General features: G+C 42.7%; 1 protein-coding gene across 1 annotated transcript; it reads left to right on the top strand.

Annotated features, from left to right (window-relative positions):
- Nucleotides 1-12752: 12752 nt before the first annotated feature.
- synpo2la (synaptopodin 2-like a) lies at nucleotides 12753-23075 on the top strand. Its single transcript, XM_030070787.1, has 4 exons — nucleotides 12753-12854; nucleotides 16339-16490; nucleotides 16781-17493; nucleotides 20233-23075. The coding sequence occupies exons 1-4, from the start codon at nucleotides 12753-12755 to the stop codon at nucleotides 22914-22916; spliced, it is 3651 nt and encodes a 1216-aa protein (XP_029926647.1). The 3' UTR covers nucleotides 22917-23075.
- Nucleotides 23076-25416: the final 2341 nt, after the last annotated feature.

Here is a 25416-nt window from a genome sequence, read left to right as displayed (position 1 = left end):
TGGTGCCAGATTATCTTGCTCTTTAATCTTGCATTAAATTAATTTTTTAGAAAAATAACACAGTGAGCCCCTATGCTAGATCTGTAATAAATAGTCTCCACACAAATTGTTATTTTAATCATAATTAAAGCTTGCACAGCACTGACAAGTAAAAATGAATCACAATCATTGAAGCAAAACAGATTTTAGATATGGTACCTAAAAAGTAATTAGAAAAATGATAAAACGTAGGTAGTGCAAGTAATACAATAATGTCAGTGCAAATTATTCCATAAAAACAATTCATAAAGGTGTATTTTTAAAGCATTTTATATATGAAACAGCACAGGCTATAGCTAAACAATTAGGTCCTGAAAATTACAGCTGCAACTTGTACTTCTGCAACTGCCTCCACTATTACTACTCTTACTACTGCCACTGCAAATCACTGCCACTAATAGTTGCGCACCACAACAGCTAAAGGTAGTGCTTCAGCTGTGGTTGTCCCTACTGAAAGATCTCCAAACTATAAAAAAGCCTAATGAAAATCAAATAAACCCCGCCATCCTTCTTTTATTACTTGATACTGCTCAATTAAAAGAGTCAGGCGATTGCAATTACAGCCCATACAGGAGCAGTGAAACCAATCCCACTATGATGGTCACGATGGGGGGAGTGTGGGGTGGGGGTGGCATCCGGTGCTGTGATGAGAATGTGTATCGACCCACGGGCTCTTAGCCTTCACCTCACAGCCATCTCCTTCCCATAATGCTGAGGGGAAATCAATGCCTTAGATAGGAGTCCATTTCCTACATTGTAGAAGCAAACTCATGTTGCTTCACCCTGTGGGAAATTTCACAGGCTTTTTACCCACAGTGAGAGCGAGGCGCATGCGGGAGAGATTGAGATATACTGTATAGCCAGCGAGGGAAGAATAAGGACGAGGTGAGAGAGAGGGAGAGCGGAGGTAAAGAGACAGAGCGGGGGTGAGAGGCAGAAGAGGACTGTGGGGGAAAGAACTGGAGGTGGGAAGAGGGAGTGACATAGAAAAAGAGAAAATGAGTGAGAAGTAAAGAAGGCGGTGTGCGTGTGTGTGTGTGTGTGTGTGTGTGTGTGTGTGTTTGCGTGTGGGTGTTTGAAACAGACGAGGCAAGGGAGTGTGGGTGGGAGAAAGAGTAATAGTGCGACAGAAAGCAATAGTGTGCATGAGAGAGGAGCACGATCTGAGATGAGAGTGCGCAACATAAACAAAGTGGCATAAAAAGAGCAGTCACTTTGTCTCGCTGTCTATGTGGCTCTCTGTCTGTGGATGCAGCCATCAGTCGGCATCAGGGAAATGCAGGGAGACGTGAACTCTGCTTTACCGCCAAGAGCGGGGAGGTGGGTTGTGGGGGGTAGAAATGGAAAGTGACAAATGTCTTCTTGGGGAGGAGAGAGAGAGAGAGAGAGAGAGAGAGAGAGAGAGAGAGAGAGAGAGCTTCCCTCAGCCATTGCTATACTCAGTGGAGGCACAAATACAGTAGATGCCTGATATAAAAGAAAGCCTTTGTTATTGTCTCTGCAAAATATAATATGTTGTCTGGACATGAGTCATCAAAATATTAGAGCTATGGAGACGGACTTTCAGTGCCCCTAACTTTAATACCATAAGAAAACAATGGCAGAAGAAAAGCAAGAATGGGATCTCACAGCTTTGCAGACTAAAGAAAGAAAGAAAGAAAGAAAGAAAGAAAGAAAGAAAGAAAGAATGAAAGAATGGCTGATTTTGGATTAGTTTTTTGGATAAACCATTTGTAAATGAAAAAAAGACATGATACATGATAAAAAGATACACATATTCATATGCATTTAACCACAGAGGATAGCACAATGAGCATTAATTATGAGCACTTATTTTCACTGCTTTTCAGTTGAATTATGAAGAATTAGGAGTTGGCATGAATAGCCAACAAAATGGGCTCCATTTCAGACTATTTAAAGTACCAAACAAGTCTCTTCTATTATGGAATTTGAGTTTAGGTGGGAAAAATTGGGTTGTTTCAGTATTTCATCCTGGGATATTAAGTCGCTCCTGCACACTGCAACACCTTGCAGCGTGTGTGTATAGCAGGTTCACAGAGTCTAACTTTAGCAGGGCATGCTGTACACTGTGTAACTGTGTGTGTGTGTGTGTGTGTGTGTGTGTGTGTGGGATGGGGGTGTGTGTGTGTGTGAGTATGTACATGACAGAACGACTCCACCGACCTCCAAGACGTGTTTTGGAAAAAGGCGGCAGCAGAGAGTAGAAGAGAGTAGGAGTGGGTGTGATTTATTCATGACGACGACTAAGTGACTCACTCGATCTGGATTCTCTGCCGGGCAAGAGCTTGAGTGGGGGAGTATGTGTGTGCTTGGTGTGTTTATGTGTGTGTGCGTGTGTGTGTGTTGGGGGAGAAGGGGTGGGGGTCAGAGAGAAAGAGTGAGAGAGAAAATGGAGAAGATGAGGAAGAGAAGAAGGGATTTAGGGATTTCAGGACTAAATTACTCCATCCTCACTGGAATGACTTAATCACTTTCATTTTCAAACCTATCAACCATTATGATAATAAAGAGCCATGTTTTGATATTTAAAGACCCCATCTGGGACTTTTTAAGGCATATCAAATAGACTAGGGTATGTACGCATGGATTCATGATGGGTAAGACTTGCTAATGGAAAATTATCTCCTTGCAACTTTTGCCAAGAGCCTAGTTAAAAATGACGGTCCATTTTTCTGCAGTGTTCTGTAAACATACATTTAAAGCTGCACCGGGCAATTTTGCATGTCAACGGCTCTAAATGATGAGAAGTTACTGAGCAGTATGAACTTCAATATGCAGAAACCATGTGATGTGACGTCAATAGACTGTACGCAGCGCCCTCTTTTTTACCATGCCATTCAGCCTGTGATTGCTTTATACCAAAGCATTCCAATACCCAATGCTGATAATCAGAACCAGACTTTTGAGGGCCCAAAGGGAGGCCCCAAGGGATGAGTCAGGACAAAGGAGGAAAGCATTTCTGTGGTGCACTTGGGAATCAAAAAAATCACGCTATGCTGTAATAAATTGAATTCAAAGTGGTGTATTTAATTTCAAATAACACAATAAGTAACAGCAGTGTTGGCTCTTCTGTAGCCCACCTGCTGATGATATAGAGCTGGAATGTCAACACTTGCTTTTTCGGCAGCCAGGTTCCCAAAGTAATTTCCCCTTTCATTTTTCTAATAGACTTTTGGAAAAATCAGTATTTCAAGAATGTTACAGTTTGAATGGCGCCAATCCCCTGCAAGATTTCTTATGACATTATTTAAATTGACTCTAAACAAAAAACATCCAAAAAATGTTGAAAAAAGAGCAAGGTAGAGCAAGACTGTGCATATTGAATTTTAAGAGAGAGATAAAATACGCATTCCTAAGCTGATACTTCATTCCTCATACCTAGAAAACACAAAATATCTTACTCCAAATCATCAGGAACAATAGACGAAAAACATCTTTGTATAGGGTGTCAGACATGATTGATTCCGTTTCTATGACCATGGTAACAGCTCTCTGATTGGTAGAACTTGTTTAAAGAATTGTGGGTAATGTAGTACCTCTGCAATAGCATCGGTCATAAAGTCGATCTCTTAAAAGCGAAGTTGAAATCAGAGTAAATAATGACCTCTGGAGGAGCAGCTACTATCGTAAAACAACACAATGGCTGATGGTAATGGTTAATATTTCATGTCCAGTTATTACATTTGCTATGGCATATGAATATGAATGGGGATTTTACTTCCAGAAGACTAAAAGCCATCTCTATTAGTCATTAGTCTGACAATAAGCCCGCCACATTTTTTTTCATTCTCTAAACTAACATTAAATGTGTCATTAATGTTACCGATTGATAGCTAATGAACAACAATATTTTAAAAGCCCCTTTAACCCTCTAAATATGATATCTGAATTTTTGATAAATTTGAATTTATGGTTGTGCTATTCAGTTCAATTCAATTAATTTCTCTTTTCACTGGAAAGCTGAACTTTCAGTCTTTTCGATGCTGTCTGAATGTAGCCATTCAGAGGTAAGAACTAAGCCTTTTCAAATCTGCATGTCATTTGCATAGAGCTCCTCCCCGGTCTCATACTGCTGATCCTTTCCTATCCAGTGTTTATGGATCAGTGATGACCGAGACAGCCTGCCAGCCAGTGGGAATATATGCAAAAGAATGAACAACAGCTAAGGCGAGTCAGGGTCAAGCCACACATACACACTTGGATGAAGAGATGGACAGTTTTATTTTAGGAAAGCAACAAGGAGAGCCACTGGAGAGGAAACACTGATACACAACCCATAGAGGGATAGGGGCTAAAATAATCTTTACAAATGTACAATATGTCCAAAAGATGAATAAAAAAGAAAAAATAGCCTAAAGAAAAGAAAACTTAGGTGATCTTAGAGAGCAGCTTTGACTTTTACTTGCTGGTAAAAGGTAGTTTTGACACTTCCTGCCAGTGTCCATCCTTGACACCAGAATTTAATTTGGACAAAGGCAAACAATTCTACTGACTCTCAATTTCAGGGAATAGAGAACTTCTCTGTGTTGTGGCCTCACTTTGGTATTGGGTGTATTCCTACATAAACACCTTGCCTAGTGCAGCTTGAAGTGCATTTACGCAAGCTTTTACAGGCCTGGCTGTCCTCACACCGGGAACTACGTTAAGCAATTTGAGAATGACCTCACTCACCACTTTGCCATCAGTGAAATAAACATAATCTCCGCCAGAAGTAGGCAGGGTGCAATTTGTTCAATTTGGTGGTGCCATACTCCAAATGAAGATTGGGTCTTTGTGTTTCTCTGGTTATTTTCTCAGTCATACCTCTGTCTTACTAAAACACTGTGCAGCAAAGATGTAACACAAGAGAAGAGAGGGTATAAAAAGGTGACAAAAGGTATAAAACCTTGTGCTACTTGCTCCAGGATGCTTTTAATACATGTTGCATTATAGTCCAAAATTTCTCCTCTGACAAAGACTAAATATGCATCACAACACTCCATATGTGTTTATAGCAGTGGCAACACAGCAACCTGAAACCACTGGATGGATGCAATGTCAACAAACAGAGTATCCCCAGCTAAAATGAAATGGAAATCTAGCAACAAATGCATCAGCTGCGAAAATGCAAATAAACTTCCTTCCAGTATATCTTCACCATACTTATAAATGACCTTTGTGACATCTGCAGGTGGATGTAGCTTTCCATAAAACAGAGCTGTCAACAAAGCAGAGAAACAGACATTCATTGAGAGCTCATTAGAATGCAGCCTCATCTCATACATATTTGAGCTGCTTAATTTGATGGTTAATTTGACTTGACAATTTCCATTACCATGTGATACATTGGACTCAAATACATTAACTCATGCACATGTATGTGTGTACAACACTCACACACACTCTGACACACACACACACACACACACACACACACACACACACACGTGCTCATACACTGTAATCTGAGGCTGGGTGTTCATGTGCATCTCTCTCCAGCATACCAATGGTGCTTGCAGACTGGGGCTCTGGGACATCACCTAGACAGCGTCACTCCCAGCAGCCCCGAAGGTGATACTGACTGTGACCTTGGCTCCGCTGCTGTTGAAATACTCCAGGATCATCTTCCAGCCCCCAGAAACCCAATCCTCCTCCATTCATCTCACTTTACCCAGGGCTGGAGTGACGAGATGGCGGGAATCCATTTGGTTTCATCACATTAAATATACAACCGCATGCTGAGGATACTGGTGGGCTTAGGCTGAATTCAAAAACTTTTCAGGAAACTTTTTCTGCTCCGTCCTCTTCCTCTCCCACCCTCCTTCGACCTCATTGGCTGGGCAGTGGCTGAGTTTCATCCTATCAGCCATCTCCCCAGAGGAGAGTGAGTGTTTGGTTTGACTCATCAATAATAAAAGGGCTTATACAAGCTGTGTATGCGCCTGTGTGTATGTGTGTGTTCGTCTGCCCACAGCAGGATGCATGCCCATTGCAGGTAGCACAGTCGGTGGGGGGGCGCCACCCTGAGGACTACAGGAATAATGCATGCAGACTGGAGTTAGGATCAAAGAAATCATTTTGTGCATCTGGCATCGAGGCTTTTTCAAACCCTCAATCAACTGATTTCACTCATTAACACCTTCAGCATGAGAGGAGGAACTATTTAGGAGAATCAGATGGTTAAAATGTTGTGTGTGTGTGTGTGTGTGTGTGTGTGTGTGTGTGTGTGTGTTTGAGCGTGGGTGAGTCTGGTTGATTGGGTTGGTTTGTGAGGTGTATATGTATTCCTTCAAATTACTCAGACTTATAATAATAAGAAAATAAAGGTTCTACAAACATAAAACACAAAATCCCCCCCCCAAAAAATATGCAGTATGTGTTTAGCTGTGGATTTTTTTTTGACTGTGGTTATAGGTATAATGGCGATAAAGTTAAATACAAAGAGCAACCGAAGGCCATTTCTATCAGGATCTCATAGGATGATTTTATTTTTTGCTGTGGCGCACTAGCATTAATGTAGCATGTAGATGATAAGAGAAAGTAGGATGGGAATTATCTGTCTTTGACCGATTGCTTGCTTCGAGCTACATGTTGTATAATCTTGACTAAGTTTTTGCCAGATGGTATGTGCAATTGTTTTGTGTGAGTGTGTGTGTGTGTGTGTGTGTGTGTGTGTGTGTTTGTGTGAGGCTTAGTTTTGCAGGTGTGTGTGTGACTCAGTGGTGACAGCAAACAGGGTTGCGAGGGGCCACCTGGCGCGGTGCCACCTCGGTGCCACGGAGCAGCTGACACAGGACTCCCAGCTGGTGACAGTGGGAGTCCTGGGAGAGATGGGCACTGAGCAGCGCCGGCTGCCGCACACTGGGGTCAGGGGTTCAGATTTACATGGGGAAATCAGGGGCGAGGCACAGACAGAGAGAGAGAGACATGGAGACAGACGGGCAGAAAGACGTGACAAGACATCATGATGAGAGTTACAGCAGCCAGACAGACAGACAGACAGACAGACAGGCAGTTCTACATATCATCCATACAGTGACGGTCTGACAACACACATCTCATGATGTGGTCATGAGACTGAATTCAGCTCCCAGTGGCATTATGAATGACATCATAGGTCACAACTGCTGTGTGGACGTGAACTGGGAAATACTGAGCATGACCAGCTGTATGGCTGGATGATATTCATTGTAAACCAGTGGTTCTCAACCTTTTTGACTTGTGACACCTTAAAACAAACCAATGCCTACTCGTGACCCCCTGTCACAGGCTACATAATATGCAGAGTGGTGGACGGTCCACCTAAAGAATGGCCACCTTTTCAGGTTGTTGCATTTGTTCAATTATCAGAGGAAGCCTCAGGTTATAAAATGACTCAGTATTTCACAAGCAAACAGAAAAAGAGCAGAAAATAAACAGATAAGAATAATAATTCCATATAATATGAATGTTTCTCCTTTCCCCTATGTCTCAGTCATCTGGTGACTCCCTTGGGTGGTCCTGACATTCAGGTTGAGAACCACTGCTTTAGGCAAAGCCCAGAGTCTTCACAAAAAGAGATAATGCAATAACTGAAATCATATTACTATCTCAGCGCAGAAACCTTATAGAGAATATTTTACAAACCTTAGAAGCAAGCCAGACTATTGAAAATATATTGTAAAATGTCGTTTTACAAAAGCTTCAGGTAAAACCTATTCTTTTTCCTGCTGCATACATGTGACATTTTGAAAATGTGAGGCTCTCCCAGGTCATTTCAAATGTATTGTCCAAAAGGTTACTGTAGATGTGTCTAATGCATATTTAATACAGTTTATTCATTTCAACAGCAGGGTATACCCCTTGAGATGAAACACCTTGTTTTCGAGGCGGTCTCGAATGTAGCCCTAATCTCTCTAAAGCTACTGGGAGCAAGATTTATTCTTATTTCATCACAGATATACTGCCATGTTAGAAATGTGAGCTAGATTTATCTTTCTTTAATTTGCATAGATTCTACAGTATTTCATAAATGGGCCTGCTTAGGAAAGAAGCAAGCTTTTCAAACATTCACAAATAATATAAAGAAACATCATCCTTGTTGCATTCACGTTAAAACATGTTCACTGTTCCCTTTGAGCTCTGCCTCCCCAATAAGAACACACTCTATTAGAGTCATTTTACTGCTTTGAAAAGAAACTACAGATTTGAAATCATTCATGAAAACATTAAGAAAATCAATATCCATACTTTCTGAAAATGATTAAGGAGCAGTAATCATTTCACAAATATACTGTTCCCTTTGGGCACTGCCTCTTTTAAAAGCTCAGCTTACATCATGTTGTTTTATTAGTAAAGCAGTCTCATTTTCACCTCATCCCAGCCGGGGGGCAAGGCTGGCACTGGCTGGTTGGCAGTGTCTGCCCTGCTGGCACAGATGCATCAGTTAAAGGGCACTGGATCTGTGCCTGCTTCTGCTCGACAAAACTGCCTGTCACTCTCCTCTTGGGAAAGCAATTTGGTCAACAGGGAAGACATTAAAAAGAAGATAGAGACAGGCAAAATGGCCAGTTTGTAGCACAGCACAATGAAAATGGTCTGAATAAAAAGAGACACTGTGAAACAAGGGGAAACAGAATAGCTTTTACAGAGAGATACAGAGATGCAGACTAACAGGGGGAACATGAGAGGGAAGAGGCCAGTGCCTCACTTAACAGCTCTCCCATGTCCACAGGAAAAAACACTCGACTTCCTCCACTTCCTGAGTTCAGCGACAGTCAGGAAATCTTTACCACACCCTTATTCACCACTTCAATTCATTTAACTGCCACAGCACAATAGAAAGCATATGGAGTTTTCAAAAAAAAAAAAAAAAAACAACATATGGAGTCATGGGGGAAAACCAAACGTTGGAGTGAGGCTGTTGCATATGGATTCTGACCTCTATACTTTCTTTGAAAGACAGCCAACTTCTTTCTGGGGCAGAGTGACTTAGCAGACTCCTTCTTGACTTGTTGCAGGGCCCGCTTACCTCAGCCGCCGCTGTCTGCAATGCAGTCTCTTTGTTTCGCTGGAGACCAAGACTGTCGCTGGCAACAATCTGCACATTATGTTGCTTTATCTGAACAAGGCTGCTGAATCTCACTGCTGAGTTTGCCACTGCGAGGTTTTGCACTCCTCTGTTAGGAGTGTTAGTGAGAAGGTGTTTTTATGAAATGTATCTTTGAAATCACTCTTACAAATGTTGCATCACAATTTTATTTTTTGGGATGTTGGAGACAGAGGCTGTGAGCACAAATCAAGAATCCTGACTTTTAGAAGCTTACCTTAAGGTGTTCTGGAGATATATTCACACTAATAAAGGCAATCATTGAAAACTGTTTGTATGGTACACGACTGAACCTGATGTGCCATGTCATGTGATACTGAAAAAAACACTGCAACAACAATAAATAAATAAATTTTAAAATTCCATGCATTCATTAAGTTTCATGTTGAGTCTTGAAACTGTGTTTTTCTTAAAACAATTAAAAAAATCTGCCAGTGGGATGAGATAATCCAATTTGTTTCCAAAGCAGTTTCACTTGTTTCAGGAATGTTTCTGGAAACAGGAATAACAGGAATAATTATGTTAAAACAAGGCAGAATAAGGCTGATCAACCCACCATTATCAAGAAAATGACACTTGATTCAAGAAAATTCTGCAATCGAGTTAGCATTGGGAAAAGAAGGATTCTCTCATCCCACTGGCAGATTTTTTATCACTTGTTTTAAGAATAGCAAGATTTTTACGCAGAATATGACACTAAACGACTTATTCATATGTATTGTGTTCCTGTTATCATGCAGCAAAAAGATCAAATGTGCTATAATTAACTCAGATTTAAAAGGAAATATGAATGAAATTTGAAAGAAATATTCATTAATTGCTCCATGAGGCCAACCACAAGCCCATACTGAACCACTAGAGGGGGTGGTTGGCAATTTAATACTTCCGTGGCTGGCACAGCTGAGCTGCAATGCTACAGGCTCAGTCAGGTATTCTTATGCAGTTCATGACTTACCACCTCTGTTGCTTTAGTAAACACAAATCTGATAAAGTCTTGATTAGTCAAAGCTGTGAGGAGGGGCTCTTTGCTTTCAGCAGTTGTGTTTGGTTAGATTTGATAAAGGCTGAATTTGTTTGGAGTTTCTGACCCCGGGTTGATCTTGGTTACCATCCTGACGTATGGAGACAGCTGCAGAGCCAGGCTGCCAGAGGGAGCAGCTATCATTGGTAACCTGCTGCAGCATTGATAATAGCAGCATTGCTTTTCTAGCAAGGGGATCATCAAATGTCCATCAGGTTTAGAGATCTGTCACTGCCTTAAAGCAAAAAACAACATAGTAACCCTGTGGCATGTACGCCAAGTGCTGGCCAGTTAAGTGGTTTAGGGGTTATAGACCATGAATGTAATTTAGGGTCCGGGTAAAATATTATCACTAGTCAGGCAAGGGTCTCTCTCTCTCTCTCTCTCTCTCTCTCTCTCTCTCTCTCTCTCTCTCTCTGTGTGTGTGTGTAGGGGGTGGAGGGACAGAACAGGGAGGGAGGGGAAAATAAAAAGTAAGGGAATGACAGAGAGGAAGAAGAGAGAAACAGATGCAGACACAGACAAAGTGACAGTGTGTCACAAATTCACAAAATTAAGTTGCAGTCAGTTTCTCAGACATGACTTTGAATTTAAGCTGAAACAAAGCACCTTTTATGAGCATGGCTTTCATTAGAGACAACCCCATGCCTTAGGTCTTTTGTACAGCAGCTTATTATGACCTAGAGTCATGTTTTAAACCTCAGACGACCACTGTGGTGTGGTATTCAGAGAGCTGCACAGTCTCATGAGGAGCTTGCTGGGGTGGTAGATGGTCGATCAACATGCCTTTCACCCAGCCAGCCTGAGTTCAAATCCTTTTTCCAAGTGAGAACAGTGTTTGTTTTCAGCTAGCTAACATCAGGGAACATAAGCTCACATTTCGGAACCTTAACCCCTGACAGTTTTTTAACTTTAACCATTATGACAAACCTTTCCCTAACCTTAAAGACTCTGCTGTTTTGTCTCTCTGCGCCTGGCTCCATTTCTCGTCCTCCCCGTCTGTGTTGTTGTTTCTCTCGACCAGAGCTTCCTTATGTGAAATATCCTTACTGCAGATTTTGCATTTTGCTGTGTTTTTAGTAAAGCTTAGCCAGACATTCAAGCATTTGGATGGTCCAGGATGTAAACAGCCAACATCTTTCCTTCACTTGTGTTCAAAACACAAGTGAAGGAAAGACCAGATCAAAACTTTACAACATGAGGCTGTTACATCTGAGCAATTTGTGATGAAAATGTTTTAGATATTGTTTTAGTGGAACTGAAGTGGACCACAGCATCAAAATTGACCAATGTAGGAGAAATAATAAGGAAAACAGACTGGCCCTCCTGTGCCATCATATCCATGTGAAATTAAAAAAAAAAAAAAAAATGTGAGGGCATGCTTCAGCATTAAGATAAAGCATTATGTGGTTGGGCTGGTTCCCACTGGCCTCTCCATGCACACTGCAAAACATTCTGTCCACATGAAAATCTACTGTCATTTACCTACAAATGCTTCTCTGAGAGGAAGAAAATCCAAAGAAAAGTACTAATGCAGCTGTGCAGTTAGTTATTTTTCCAAATGCTCCTGAAAATTACATTTGATTTTTTATCTTAACTTCTTCTCCAGTGTCAGTGTTTGTATCTGCATTTGAGTTTTGTGCACGATTCTCTCTCTGTGTTTTCAAAACGGTATGTCAAACTATTTGTCATCCAGTCAAAGCTGTGGAATTCTAACTTAGCAGACATTTCAGTATACATCATCCTCTTCTGTCTTTCATCAGCAGCATGCGCAGCCACTCATCCCCAAAGCTCGACGATGACAGTGTAGAATGTCGACCCAATTACTGTCGACATCACTCATCTTGCATCACCATCCCTCTACTGTGACAGAAACCTTGCAATTTTAAAGTGCATCGGTATCGGACTGAAAGTGTCAAATGAGGGCTAATGGAATGTAACTAATTGAGATTGGAATGTCACATCACGACAAATCTTAGCCATGAGACGTGGGAAGTGACCCTCTGCTAAAGGTCACTGACTTCCATCCTGCACAGCCAGGTACGAAACAGCACCATTTGGATGCTCTGAATTGTAGTTTTCCCCAGAGTGTGAAGAGGAGCAGGCAAAGCAGCGGAGGAGCATGGTGTCCTATTTTTGGAGGGGCTATCAGCCACCCTGTAGCACAGGTCTGAGTGACAGGACAAGTGTTGTGTTGGATCCTCCCCTTGCTCGCTTGGGGCCAGCATTCCTCAGTGTAAGCACACACAGACCCCCTCCACCCCACCTCATCTCTCTCTCTCTCTGTCCCCTCTCTCTCCTTTAGCTATCATGGTTGGCCTGCTCTGGGCATGGGTGGGCGCATAGAAGAAGATGTGTGCATGTGTGTGCGTGTGTGTGTTCAGGCATGAGCGTTGGCCTTGGTGCTGGACTGAGAGAGAAGACAGCGCTGGACAGTATAGCAGGCGGAGAGCAGGTCAGAGCTCTCTGTGGGGGCCCTGACTGCTGACCATGGGGCCAAAGCACTGAGGTCTCCCCCTCGGGACAAACCAAAAAGGAGCCGACAATAACAAAGAAAAACAAGGAAAGCTTTAAAAAAAAAAAAACGAGAAAGAAACTGCAACAATGGTGGCGGAGGAGGTAGTGATTACACTGTCCGGTGGAGCACCATGGGGCTTTCGTCTTCAGGGAGGCGTGGAACATCAGAAACCACTCCAGGTGGCTAAGGTATGGGGGAGGCAGGGGGACTTTACAGGCTGGATGGAAGAACATACACAGAAACCCAGCCAAAGGAGTCTTTTCATGGTTTGTGGAGAGAAAAGTAAATACAAGATAGTGTTCCCTCTGTGAGAACCGTGTTTGAGTCAACAGCCTCACTATAGAGAGATGAAACATCAGTAGAGATATATTAAGTTAGAGTTTAAGGGGCTGTGAATGAGGTTGAAATGGAATATTGGCTGCTGTGCGTTGTTGGTCCGGGGCCTGCACATGAGTCATCATCTTGTTCTAGAATAGTCTTCATGCAGAGGCGCACCGATGATTGATTGTGTGAACTTTAAACTTCAAGTCCAGCTGGGAATGTAGGGCAACGCTTTTGCATATCTTCCACTGAGGGCTGCTTCTCTAATGAAATTGCATACAGCTCAAAGATCCGGCGGTGCGAAATCAGTATTAATCCACATGCAAATTAAACTGATGGCGGCATAAGGAGAGAGATGAAAATTTGAGTTGTGGTAGACATTTGAGGCATTGCTTAGTTTTTGACAAGTAAATTTGACTTGATGCTCTCTCCTTGGTGGTGCTTTGACACTGGTATGCATGTACAGTAGCAAAGATATTTGGCAGCTTGAGGTAATAGTTTTGATACAGTGATGTGATGATTTTTGTGCACATCACACTCACATGGCCTCATCTGGTTTTGTGCTACTGAAACATCCATCTTTCCACTGGTGCCATTTCAAGTTCAAATTTTTACAGCTATGCATGTCCCAGTTTAACCTGGCAGTTTACCTTAAGATTTATTAAGGAAAATGTGGTAACAATAGAGACCACATGGCTGACCACTGAATGCTAAGGAAGTCCTAATTTTAACCAAAGACCTTCTTGGCATACAATAAATGCATAGATAGAATAAATTATCTGACAGTCAAAACCAGCCCATTAACAGTAAGAGGCTGGTCTTAAAATGTTGTCTTCATGCAGTAAATCAAATATCTACCGGTCAGCCAAAAGAAAATCCTCATTAGCTGAAGAAAATATTTAGGCTTGCAGGTCTCATGCAGGGCTCTGTGCTCGACTTACCTCCCTAGAGCAAATTCTTCTTGGAGAAACCTGTCCCAAATTTGGCACCATGGAGACAGTCCGGATTTGAATCTTGATCTGCATTTGGGAAAAAAAAATATTTGACAAGTCAGCCAAAGGGGAATCTATACTGGCCAACAGTAGTATTTAGGCTTACAAGTAGTGGTGGAAAGATGACTAAAATTATTTTGTACTCTGTAAAACCTCAAGTATGCAGGCCAGCTTTTGACAATGCTTCCTTTTCCAATCCCATCAAAAAAAGCTGTACAAGTTTATGTCCAGAATGGTTTTAAACTAAATGATATCATTGTGCTCATTAATTATAGGTCTAAACATAAAGCATCTTGAGGAAATTCATGAAGCAAATATATAAAAAGATAAAATAATTGCCATAATGTTCCCTCTGACAGTATATTTTGTTGGTGTGAATGATATTAAAATGGTGGTTCCACCCAGAATGTTCCCCTTGAATATATTCTGTAGAAGTCATAATATAGGTCTTATTCCTGGAAAGGATAGCTCAGATTAAAAATTACAAATCTGAGCTATCCTGCGCACACACACACACACACACAAACAACCACATTTACGAAGTGTTGACTGAGCAAAATCGAGCTTTTCCAGGGGCTATATTTGGTTGACTAGCAGCAGGTCGCAGAGTCAGCCAAGGTGTGTGTTTCAGCTCAGTTCTCAAAAATTTACCTCATAAGCTATTTTTGCACATGTGCTCGTTAATATCCTGTGGTTCAAAGAGAGAGAAATGCATTTCACTTGTACAGTGGGTTCACGTGCAAAGGAAATCCTGACTCCATTCCTCTCTTGTGCAAAATATTCTTTAAGTATCTAATTAACTATACAGACAGTAAGAGACCAGGAAATAGAAACCAGCCGACTATGGCTAACTTTGGCTTCATTTACAGAAAACAATGTGCAATTGATTACGGTGCTCCTGTAGATTATATCACTGAAGAAAAAAATATCATATGTTCCATTGTATACTTCTTGATCATGCACAATTCTCCTGCAAAATGAGCTCATAAGAAAGTCGGAGGTCATACTACGGTATTTAGTGTCTGCAGGAATGGTGGTGTTCCTCATATTATTAACACGACATAGAGGTGACTTATCTAGAATGTGGTAATAGGTACACAGGTGGGCCATGAGACACTAAATCACCTTTATGGCTGTGGACAGCTGTGTCTCTCTGACCATCCAAAACAGTGTGCTCCTTAACCCCTGAAAGCAGGGAGCTGTAATCATGTCAGGTCTCATACTACACATTCCCTAATAGGTGGGGCAGTTCTAGGGCTAAAGCAGCTTCATTGAAAAAGCTGGTGGGTTAGTGCTAGGGCTCTGCCTGTATATGTTTGTCACGTGTCTACGTGTGTATGTGTGTGTATGTGTGTGTGTGTCCGTTTATGGGTGCACAATTTCCATTAGTGAAAACCTGGTAATTCTTTTTGAGATTTCACATGTGTGAGTTACAGATTTTTTCAAGATGATAAATGATGATGATGATAAAATAATTCTTATTAGTGCACTCAGACTTTTGGATGCCACTGTGTATGTTGTCTGTAGTGTGTGTGTGTGTGTGTGGATGCACTTGCACACACAAGGGTATTGTATCTGTTGTGCGTTGCAACCACAAGGTTACTGACTGAAAGATTAACTGACATTCTGTGCCACAAACAGGCACAGACCACTTTAAAAGGCTTAACTAAATGGGGGCCTGAGATTTCATTACATGCAAACCAGAATAACTGGAAGGAAAGTAATTAGGTCAACCCCTGGACGACGTGCTACATCACTGAATTCTGATGTAGTGTATCCATTTAATAGATGGCTGTGACCCTCACAGAATGCTATCAGCATTGCAGTCAGTGTCTCTGAATAACTTCAGATGTGCACGATAAATTGATATGGAGCATGGCGTGCATAGACTTGATTTAAGATGGGCACAATGCCATGGACCTGTGCCTCCCATGGGCAGACATGAGCGTGCATAGCAGAGCACCAAATGAAGATGGCTGCTGGCTGGCATTTCCCTGTTAAAGTGCGTACAAGTGCCCCACTTGAGCTGCAATATGTGGCATGTGTCTTCAGCAGGATCAAGCTGTCAGGACAAAACCTGCTTTGTGCCAGATACCATCACAAACCAAAACAAGAGAGCAAAGATAGCTCTGTTTGGTTTTCATTTGCTATCCTCCCATTATGGCCTATGCTTTTCAGCATGTAGGAATGCAGAGAACAAGGAAAGAAATAACAGAATAGAAGACCAAAGATGATCTTTGTTGTCTTGATGAGTTTTCGCTTGGAATATCTCTTTTTGTTACATCTTTTCATTTTGACAAGGGAAGACCTCTAACATTGTATCTCTATGTTTCTGCTTTGCCTACTTCTGTTGGTGCAGGTGCGTAAACGCAGTAAGGCCTGCAGGGCTGGACTGCGGGAGGCTGATGAGCTGGTGTCCATTAACGAGCAGCCATGTGGAACCCTCTCCCACGCCCAGGCCATGAACCTCATTGACAGCTCCCCAGGCATACTTCACATCCGGGTCAAAAGGTTTGGGGCATACAAGAATTTTGCTATAATTGTTGATGTGCCATTGTCTATGCATTGTAATAGATAAAGAGACATTCTTAGCAGTCACATGACCAAGTCAAAACACTCGCCTCAAAAAGATACCTGTGTTTGACATTACTGATTAGGGTAATTCTTGTAGACTGCATTCATATCATGACTTAGAACATATTAAGACTATGGATCCAAGTTCAGAGGATTTACCTCTTGTGTTTCATCCATGGTCACTCATCTGAATCTGTCTGTACGATAACCGCTTTACTTCTTTGCAGAGCACCTGCTGGCTTTCAGTCTGTGGTACTTTTGACCCGTGCCCCGTCACCCCGTATTGACAAAGAGTACCGTGCAGCTCTGCGTGCCATGTCACCCTCCCGCCCACTCCATGCGCCAGTTCGAGAGGTCCACTGTAGCCGCTCCTCCCTGGCGAGTGGATTGACATCTCCACCAGGGAGTGAGGCTTACTATGGAGAGACTGATAGTGATGCAGATGTGGCAGGCTATGAGAGGCAGCGCCGACAGAAACGCCGCAGCCCGAGCAACTCCACCCCTGGGAAACCATCAGGACGTACATCTCCAGAGGGCGGGGAGACATCAGAGATGAGCGGCTATGACAGTGCTCCTGACACGAGAGCTTACCCAAACTTGTTAGATGGACGTGAGGCAGCAGGAGGTGGAGGAGAGGGACTCCCAGGGGTGGCTCGGAGGGAGGTGATCTACCAGCCTACAGGAATGTGGTCCTCCCAGACATCCACTGAGACCTCCTCCATCATCTCCTCAGCTGATGACCAGGGGCCACGGGACAGTGTACAAGAGGAGGACAGTGGCTTCCTGGAGCCACCTAGTGTACCACTGGTATCCCCTGAGAGGGCCAAGGAGGCCTTGATGCTGGGTTCTCGAAGCCAACTGGTGCCCATGGTGGGACCTGTGGACAAACCCGTCGATGAGGAGCTCACTACAACCTACATGGAAAAAGCCAAGCAGGCCAGTAAGTATAGCTGAGGGGGTACAATGACAGACTTCCACCAAGGTCTCTGACTGGTTCAGGAATCACAAACTCCTAAAAACTCCAGGACATGGAAAACTTTAAACTGGACATACATCTGAGGAGTGGGTTAGGGAATTGAACAGCCTAGGTGTCAGTAAAACATTTTCAATACTGAAATGGGGGCCATTTGCTTAAATTCAATTTTTATCAACACTGATGCTCTTTGATACATTTCTTTGCTTTCAGTGCATCATTTGCATTTGCCATCTGCTTTTCTATGTAGTTTGTGTAGAATTAATCCAAGGAAAAATATTCAGATGATTACATCAGTAAAAATAATCATAGAGTGGAAGAACACTTGAGTTTTCAAGATACTTTTGTCCATCATTGTGCCATTTAGTTTCCTGAACTAAAGTGGCACATAGATGGCTGTGATGGCTTTTATGGTATAAAATGAAGCTGTGGCTGAGGCTATGAGAACCTTTTTCCAGTTTATCAATGTACAGGATGCAATCTAATGACAATTCAAGCCAAATTTAGATGTTGACACAAAGATATACAGGCCCACAGATGGTGACTGTAGAGGACATCAGGCTAAATAATCACAAATCTATAGGACTTGTATCTGTATTTACTAACCAGCTAATATACATGTGACTTGGCTATGTGAACTGAATGTGGGAATGTCTGTGGAATTATCGGGTGGGCATCTACCTTCACAGATGTTTTGTTGGATTACAACTGTAGAGCATCCAGAAGCTTCAAGTTAAATTGTCCCAGAGCCACAATCCTGGTCACCTGCTCTCAGAACTAAATAACCACCTACATCCTGTACCAGCACATAGGTTTATTCATAATTTACATCAACCAGTTATTTCTAATCACATTGGTTTAAGCTGATCCAACTGAACCTGGCTTGATGCAGGCCATTCAGCAGTTCAGAAAATGAGCTCTATCGATGACCAGTAGCTTTATAATGTAACAGATGTTAGCAAACCAGTGTAGTTGAACCAACAAAGACCAATATGCTTTGTTATTGTTCCAGCCCTCATTAGCTTCAACCATTCTTCCTTGGGATCACAAAATATCAATAATATCCATTGTATAGATATTCAGAGTAAATTTTAAAAGTTTTTTAAACATGTATTTATACCTTTTGATGCATTATAATAGCTATTAATCACAAAAATTGGCAGTTGTAGGTAGTGTTTAATCTTGATTTCTCAGTCATAAAACTATTTTGTCCAGCCATGTGATGTGAAAATGGCAACTGAAATGACACGTAAGTTGTGTGATTATCTACAGTATTGAAAAGACCTCTTTAAGGTTAGAACAGTATGTCTGGGCATCAACCTACACTGAGCTGACTTAAAGAGAGGACGGACGGTACGGTTTTCTATATTTACCTCCAGTTCAGTGGTCTGATAACCCCAGTGATCAATCTGGGAGCTTGGAAAAGCATCTACAGCTGCTAGTGGGTATCAAGTAGCAAAGCAGGGACGCTCTAATTTCCCCTTCCCATCTCTCTCTCACTTTCTCTCTCTCGTTCTCTCTCTCTTTTTCTTTCTCTCTCTGTTTCAAACAGCTAAGAGGTATTGGATCAGTGTCCGGAACAAATTGTTACCAAAGTTATCTGTGTGCCAAAAATGAGTGGCAGTCATGAAATGCAAATGCCAAATTTATATTGCCAAATATTGCCAGTTTTTATATGATTTACCATATAGAATAGTCAGTCAAGTAAAATCAGTCAAGTATCAGAAAGTATCAGTCTTCAGTCTTTTCTGGTGCCTGAGATGTCAGTCATGTCATATTACTATTCCCAATCTACGATATCAGAGACACGTTGTTTTGAAGAGCAGCCAAAAATTTGTTACTGTGGTGCATGAGAAGATGTACAGCATTCACTATGCAAAAGATTCTTTCCTACATCTTGCCCACCTGTCTATCATCCATAATAAGCTGGGGAACAGGACAGAGTTGGGCTATTTGAAGTTGATGGGTTGTTTTAAGACCTAAATAAATACACTGCTGTAAATCCCCTTCACCGTCACCGAGTTCAAGTTTAGCATTCTAATGTTCCGCTCAGAAACACTGTCAGAGACAAATTAAGACCTCCTCACACATGGCTGTGCATATTAGGGTAATAGAATTAGCTTGCCTATGATAATCTGCTGAATACCATAAGTTTAGGATGTGTAGTGGCTACCCTTTGAAGTTCTCCTTCCAGTCACCTACAAGATGGGACTTTCCATTAGCTTGCAAATATATGTAGTCAAGTTGGATGACCCAGTACATAAGCCTCATAATGTGCAAATTTATCCTTCACCCAAGCTAATGTGAGAAGCCTCAGCCTTGCCTGGAATTTTTCCGGAAGTGCTCCTGTAGCAGTTAAAAGATGGATGCCTGTTGAAGGCATTGTGGTTAGGGTGGATTTAGATACTAATGTCATGGTCAGTTCTTGGTTTAAAGGTTAAATCTGGTCATTCAGACTTCTGTGATCTTTCTGCAGTGCTTATATCTGTACATCTGGAGTTAGGGTTAGGGTTAGTAAAAGAGCAGAAAACATTTTTCATTGCAAAATCCATAGTCCATAGTCTTAAATTTCTTAGATTGCATGGATTAACCACCATACATGTAACTCACTGTAAGTAGACTGTTACTGGAGATAATTGTGCCTTTCTGTTTCTATATGCTGGAAGTGTAATCATTTCTAACACCTGTGGCATTTACCTCCTCCAGAGCTGAACCGAGGGGAAACACTGCAGGACAAACATGTCAAGGAAGCCAAAACCAAATGTCGAACAATTGCATCCCTTCTTACTGATGCTCCCAATCCTCACTCAAAGGGTGTACTAATGTTCAAGAAGCGCCGACAGCGTTCCAAGAAGTACACCCTCACCAGCTTTGGTAGTGTAGATGAGGACATGTGTCGAGACTCACAGGAAGAGGATGGGGTGCTCCCTGGCAGTGAATCAGAGTTTGATGAGGATGGCTTCTCAGCCGTCCCTGATCCAACTTGGGACAGTGATTATTTGGATATGCTTGAGAAGAGGGCGACAGCAAGCACAGAAAATCGTAGGGATGGGGCAGAGGATGCTCCCAGTCCAGGGTTGAGTGACACCACAGGCAAGGGTGCTCAGCTGTTTGAGCAACAGCGAAAGAGGGCTGCTGAGCATGCTAAGAAAGTGGAAGCAGCACAGACTCAAGCACCTCCTCAGTCTCAAATCCTGGAACAGCATCAAATGTATCAGCAGAGTCAATTGCATGCAGAGATACAACCACAGATACAACCAAACCTCCAGGCTCAGCATGTGATGCCACCAACGCCGACAGCCATACAGCAAGAGACCCACCCTATGCCCCCACAAGCCCCAGTCCCAGTTGCTGCCCCAGCCCACAGCATGGCTAATGTGGACCCATCCTTTTCAGCGGTTAGCACGGCTGTCATGGTGATGTCACCTCCACCTGTGGCACCCAAACCAACCACTGCTTCAGTAACTGTCCTGACCAGTCCTGCACCACCAGCTGAAACACCAGTACCAGAACTACCCTCTAGCAATGTTCTCAACAGAACTGCACGTCCTTTTGCACCAGGGTTCATCAGCAACCGAGCATCAACTGCCCCTGTAGTGTTCCGTCCACCTGTGACAAAGAAGAGCCAGCGCCCTGCGTCAGTGGCTGTTGTGCCACCACCATTCTCCACCACCTCAGAGCTAGTTAATAATGTTTCATCAGTGACTTCACAGCCTCCCACAAGTCCTCCGTCAATGTTGTATCCACCATCCATGGTACATAAAGGCCCTGTTGCTCCCACACCGGCAGCCCCTGTTGCTCCTCTGCCTCTATCCCTCCCTACCTCTGTAGAGACTGTGCAGGCAGCCCCACCAATGACAACTGCTCCTCAGGTACCAATTACAGCTGTGCCCCCGTTGTCTATGCCTTCAGTGCCCCCAGCTCCACATGCACCAATGGCTGCAGTGCCTGTTGCTCCTATGCCCCAAGCTCTAGTCTCTGTTGCTCCTGTTCTGCCTGCCCCAGTTGCCCCTGTGCCTCAAATTCTGGTACCAGTAGCTCAGCCACCCCCAGCTCAAGTCTCTAGTGCACCACTAGCTCCAGTGTCAGTGGTCTCCCAGCCAGAAGTTGCAGCCCCTACTCCTGTCCCTGGGCCAACAGGTCGCACTGGTATCTTACTTGATGCTCGACGACGTGGTGGCAAACCCAGGCCCATGTTCAATGTGCCAGATGCCAAGAAGAACTCCCCCAATCCTGAGCTCTTGTCCATGGTGCAGAACCTGGATGACAGATATACCCGACACAGACAAGGCAACTTGCCCTCTGAGGCTTACTATGGTGGTGTAGAGGAAGAGCAAGGTGGTGAGGCTGGCAGGGGCAAAATTCCTCCCCCAGTGGCACCCAAACCACGGCTCATCCATGAGACACCCCAGATTTCTCAAGCAGAGGGCAAGGGTGCTGAGCTTTTTGCCCGCAGGCAGAGCCGCATGGATAGATATGTGGTGGACACCCCACTTGAGACCCCCTACCAGCAGGAGGCCTTGCGCCATTCAGCCCAACCCCAAGACTCCTCCCTCAACCCTTCCCTCCCATCTCAGTGGAAGTACTCCCCCAACATCCGTGCACCTCCACCAATTGGGTACAACCCACTCCTTTCCCCCTCTGTCCCCATTGGGCCTCAAAGAGATATAGGCAAGGCTGATGGCAGGGGTAGAGGAGGAACGAGCACCCAGAAAGAGGGCATCAAAGCACTGGATTTCATGAGAAGGCAGCCCTACCAGCTCAATTCTGCCATGTTCAACTATGGGGGCAGTGCCACTAATTTGTCAACCATGCCCTCTTACCAGGCCCAGAGGCAGCAGCAGGGTGGCTATACAACAATGATGGGCAGCTCGTTAACCCCACCTAAGCAGATCCCCATCAAAGCAGGCCGTGTGTACGAGATCAAACGATTCTCCACACCCACACCAATGTCAGCCCCAACTCTGGCACCCAAAGTCATTGCACCACGCTCAGCCACCACCCTGGGAGAACGCTTAAACCACTCTGACATGTCTTCCCCACCTCTTGCTGGTCTCTCTCCTCCCCTTGCCCCTTTTTCAGCCCCTGCTTCTGCTCCTGCACCAACTCCCGCCTTACCTCCTTCCCATCCGGCTGGTCTGCCCAGCCTCCCAAAAATCTCTGCCACCCCTATTCCCAACTCTGTGCCCAATGCACACCCCATGCCCTATACTCCAGTGTCATACACCACTGGTCTCCAGGGAGCCAAGCAGTTCCAGAGTGCACCTGAGCTGAGTCTTCTTGCTTCTTTACCACCACTGAAGCAGAACCATGTTCAGGTGCCCAAGCCTCGCTTTGTCGCCACTAAAGGGGGAATCCAACCCCGTGTCTGGAGGCCTGGGGCATTGTAAAGAGGAATCTGCCCATCACTTTCAGATTTAATTTTCATCTACCAATCATTAGCACCCCAAATTAAGAAAAAAATATAAGTAGTGAATTGGGTGATTGGATGAAAGGTTGATAAAGCGATACAATATTCATTTAATACCCCAAGAAAAATCAACTTTTGTATTGTGTGTTATAACGAATGGTCACAAATGAATGATGGTTATGGATTCTTAACATTCACTTGCTGTTTTTTTTAAAACACTTATGCTGCTGCCAACATATTTATTCACGTGTATTTGAGTGAGTGATCCCAATAATGGGATGTTTCGTGTCACATCACGTACATCATATACATCTGTATAGTAGTCCACATATGTGCCTGTCCTGGGAGAGGTTTGTCTTAGGCTTCTAGAAGAGATCTCTTTCTGCTAAATTAGTGGAAATAGGGTCTAAACAGAGCCTTCTATTGAATTATTCTTTTAAACTTGAAATGTCTAATGGTTTTTGAATAGCTGCAGTTCTTTTGGAGGTGTACATGGTGAAATAATGACCAGAGGAATGGAGTAAAGAGGTTGTATGTTGTGGCACTGTGTGTAGGCAGAGGTGGAGATCACAAAGCTGATATAGAAGGCTTGGTGACCCTTTGGATAGTCCAGTGCTGATACTCAGCTAACTATCAAGTGATAACAATATATCATATTAATCTTAGGGCTGGGGTTCTGTAAAGATGCAGGTAATATGCTACAGCTTGTTTAACATCTACTTTTTGTCACATGCTAGCTGAGAATTGACATTTGACTATTTAAATAAAGTGTTATTGGTCACTGGATGTAATTCTATTACTCAACACTAGTGCTACTACGTGATGTGATGTGCAATGGGATTTTTTTCAACCACTATATTTTGCATGATACAAAAGCCGATATGTGAACTTGTGATGACTTTATCAACATATAAATTATTCCTGTTTATTAAATGACGCAGCTAAAAATCGTCAGAACTTTTTTAACGATTCAACTAACTGCGGAACTATATGTGCTCCTCCAAAGTGTCAGTAAGGCTGTGCTAAATACTGCAGCTCACTATAGCCAGTCAGAAATGAATCTTTCTTAGCAGCGGTCACACTCAACAGGTGTCCTGGCTGTCACTGAGTACGATTGCCACACAACCAGGCCTTCTTAGTATCAGTGTACCTTCTCTGCATTTGTGTCATTCTGAGCTTGTACTAAACAAACAACACTGACAAAAGAATGCATTTTTCTTCTGTTTTATCATCACTTCTGCTCTGATTGTCACAAACTAATATGATACATGGGGAAGGTAATTGACTTAGAGGCACCGGCATTTGTAAATGGATTTAAGATATGAGAATGGCTGTGGATAGGGGCTTCATCAGGTTCTTTCAAACCCTGCCAGATGACTGAATGGAGTAAATTTTACCCAACAAGTTAAGGTCTCCATTTGTTTAAACGTACTGCCCACCATTTCATAGAAATGGGAATGATCAGCAGTATGCCACTAAGTTGAGGCTTCTGATTGAATTACAGTTTTGGAATCCCACAGCCTGCAGAATTTAAGAGCATGACTTGGAAAGTTTAGATTCTTAAGTTTGTTAGTGAGGTGGAAGGAAGAGGCTGAAGGAGGCACTGAAGTTCAGCAATGCCGGTGTGTCTCTGAGAAATGGATGCAAGTGAATGTATGGATATAAACATTTTAATGGCCATTAACCTTGAGGAAAATGTCATGTCAATGCTGGTTAAAGGTCAGGACAAAATAAAAAGCAACAAGGAGATGAATATGTTCTTTTCAGTTGTGGGTTTCTTGAACCATGGAAGCTGAGGAGAGACTTTTGTTATTTTTTATCATTTTTAAAATATTAACTTCTAGCTTTATCTTGTATTCATAATCTTATGGCTGCAAATAAATGTGGATATAGTTTTGTTGAGGTGTAAAATATAGTAAGTACCTGTTTCTCGATGTAGTTACATTAACAAATGTGTGTGAAAATGTTTGTTAATAATGCTAAAGTAGGGCAGCAAGTACTATATCCTGACTAGGAGACAAGGCATTTTTAGGAGAATAAAATTAGATTTGAAAGCCCTCCAGTTGTCTGCCATGTCTGATTTGACACTGCCCCCTGGTGTTGATGTGTGACTTTGCCATCTTGCAGTACAGTACACAATTGCATGCTTGCATTCAAAGTATGCAAAGTTGACTGCATTAGTTCTATATATTAATTTAAATAAAAAAAAAAATAGATTTTAATATTCACTAATGAGGTAAAAAAAAAAAAAAAAAAAAGACAACTTTACAACCTCCTCACAGCATGAGTGACAAGTGATAAGTTTATTGTCAAGTTTATTGTCATGTGCATAGAAATACATTCAGAGCACCTCAGCACATTGAAAAGTGTGTGCCCTTACTACTCTCTGGATTCATACAGCATTCAGTCATGCATTATACAACAATAAAAAGCACAATAAAACCATCATAAAGATATATCTAACCCTAATCCTAACCCTA

This window comes from Myripristis murdjan, chromosome 15 (assembly GCF_902150065.1).
Source record: "Myripristis murdjan chromosome 15, fMyrMur1.1, whole genome shotgun sequence".
In the NCBI taxonomy this organism is placed as follows: Eukaryota; Metazoa; Chordata; class Actinopteri; order Holocentriformes; family Holocentridae; genus Myripristis; species Myripristis murdjan.
This window is presented reverse-complemented; position numbering and strand designations above follow the sequence as displayed.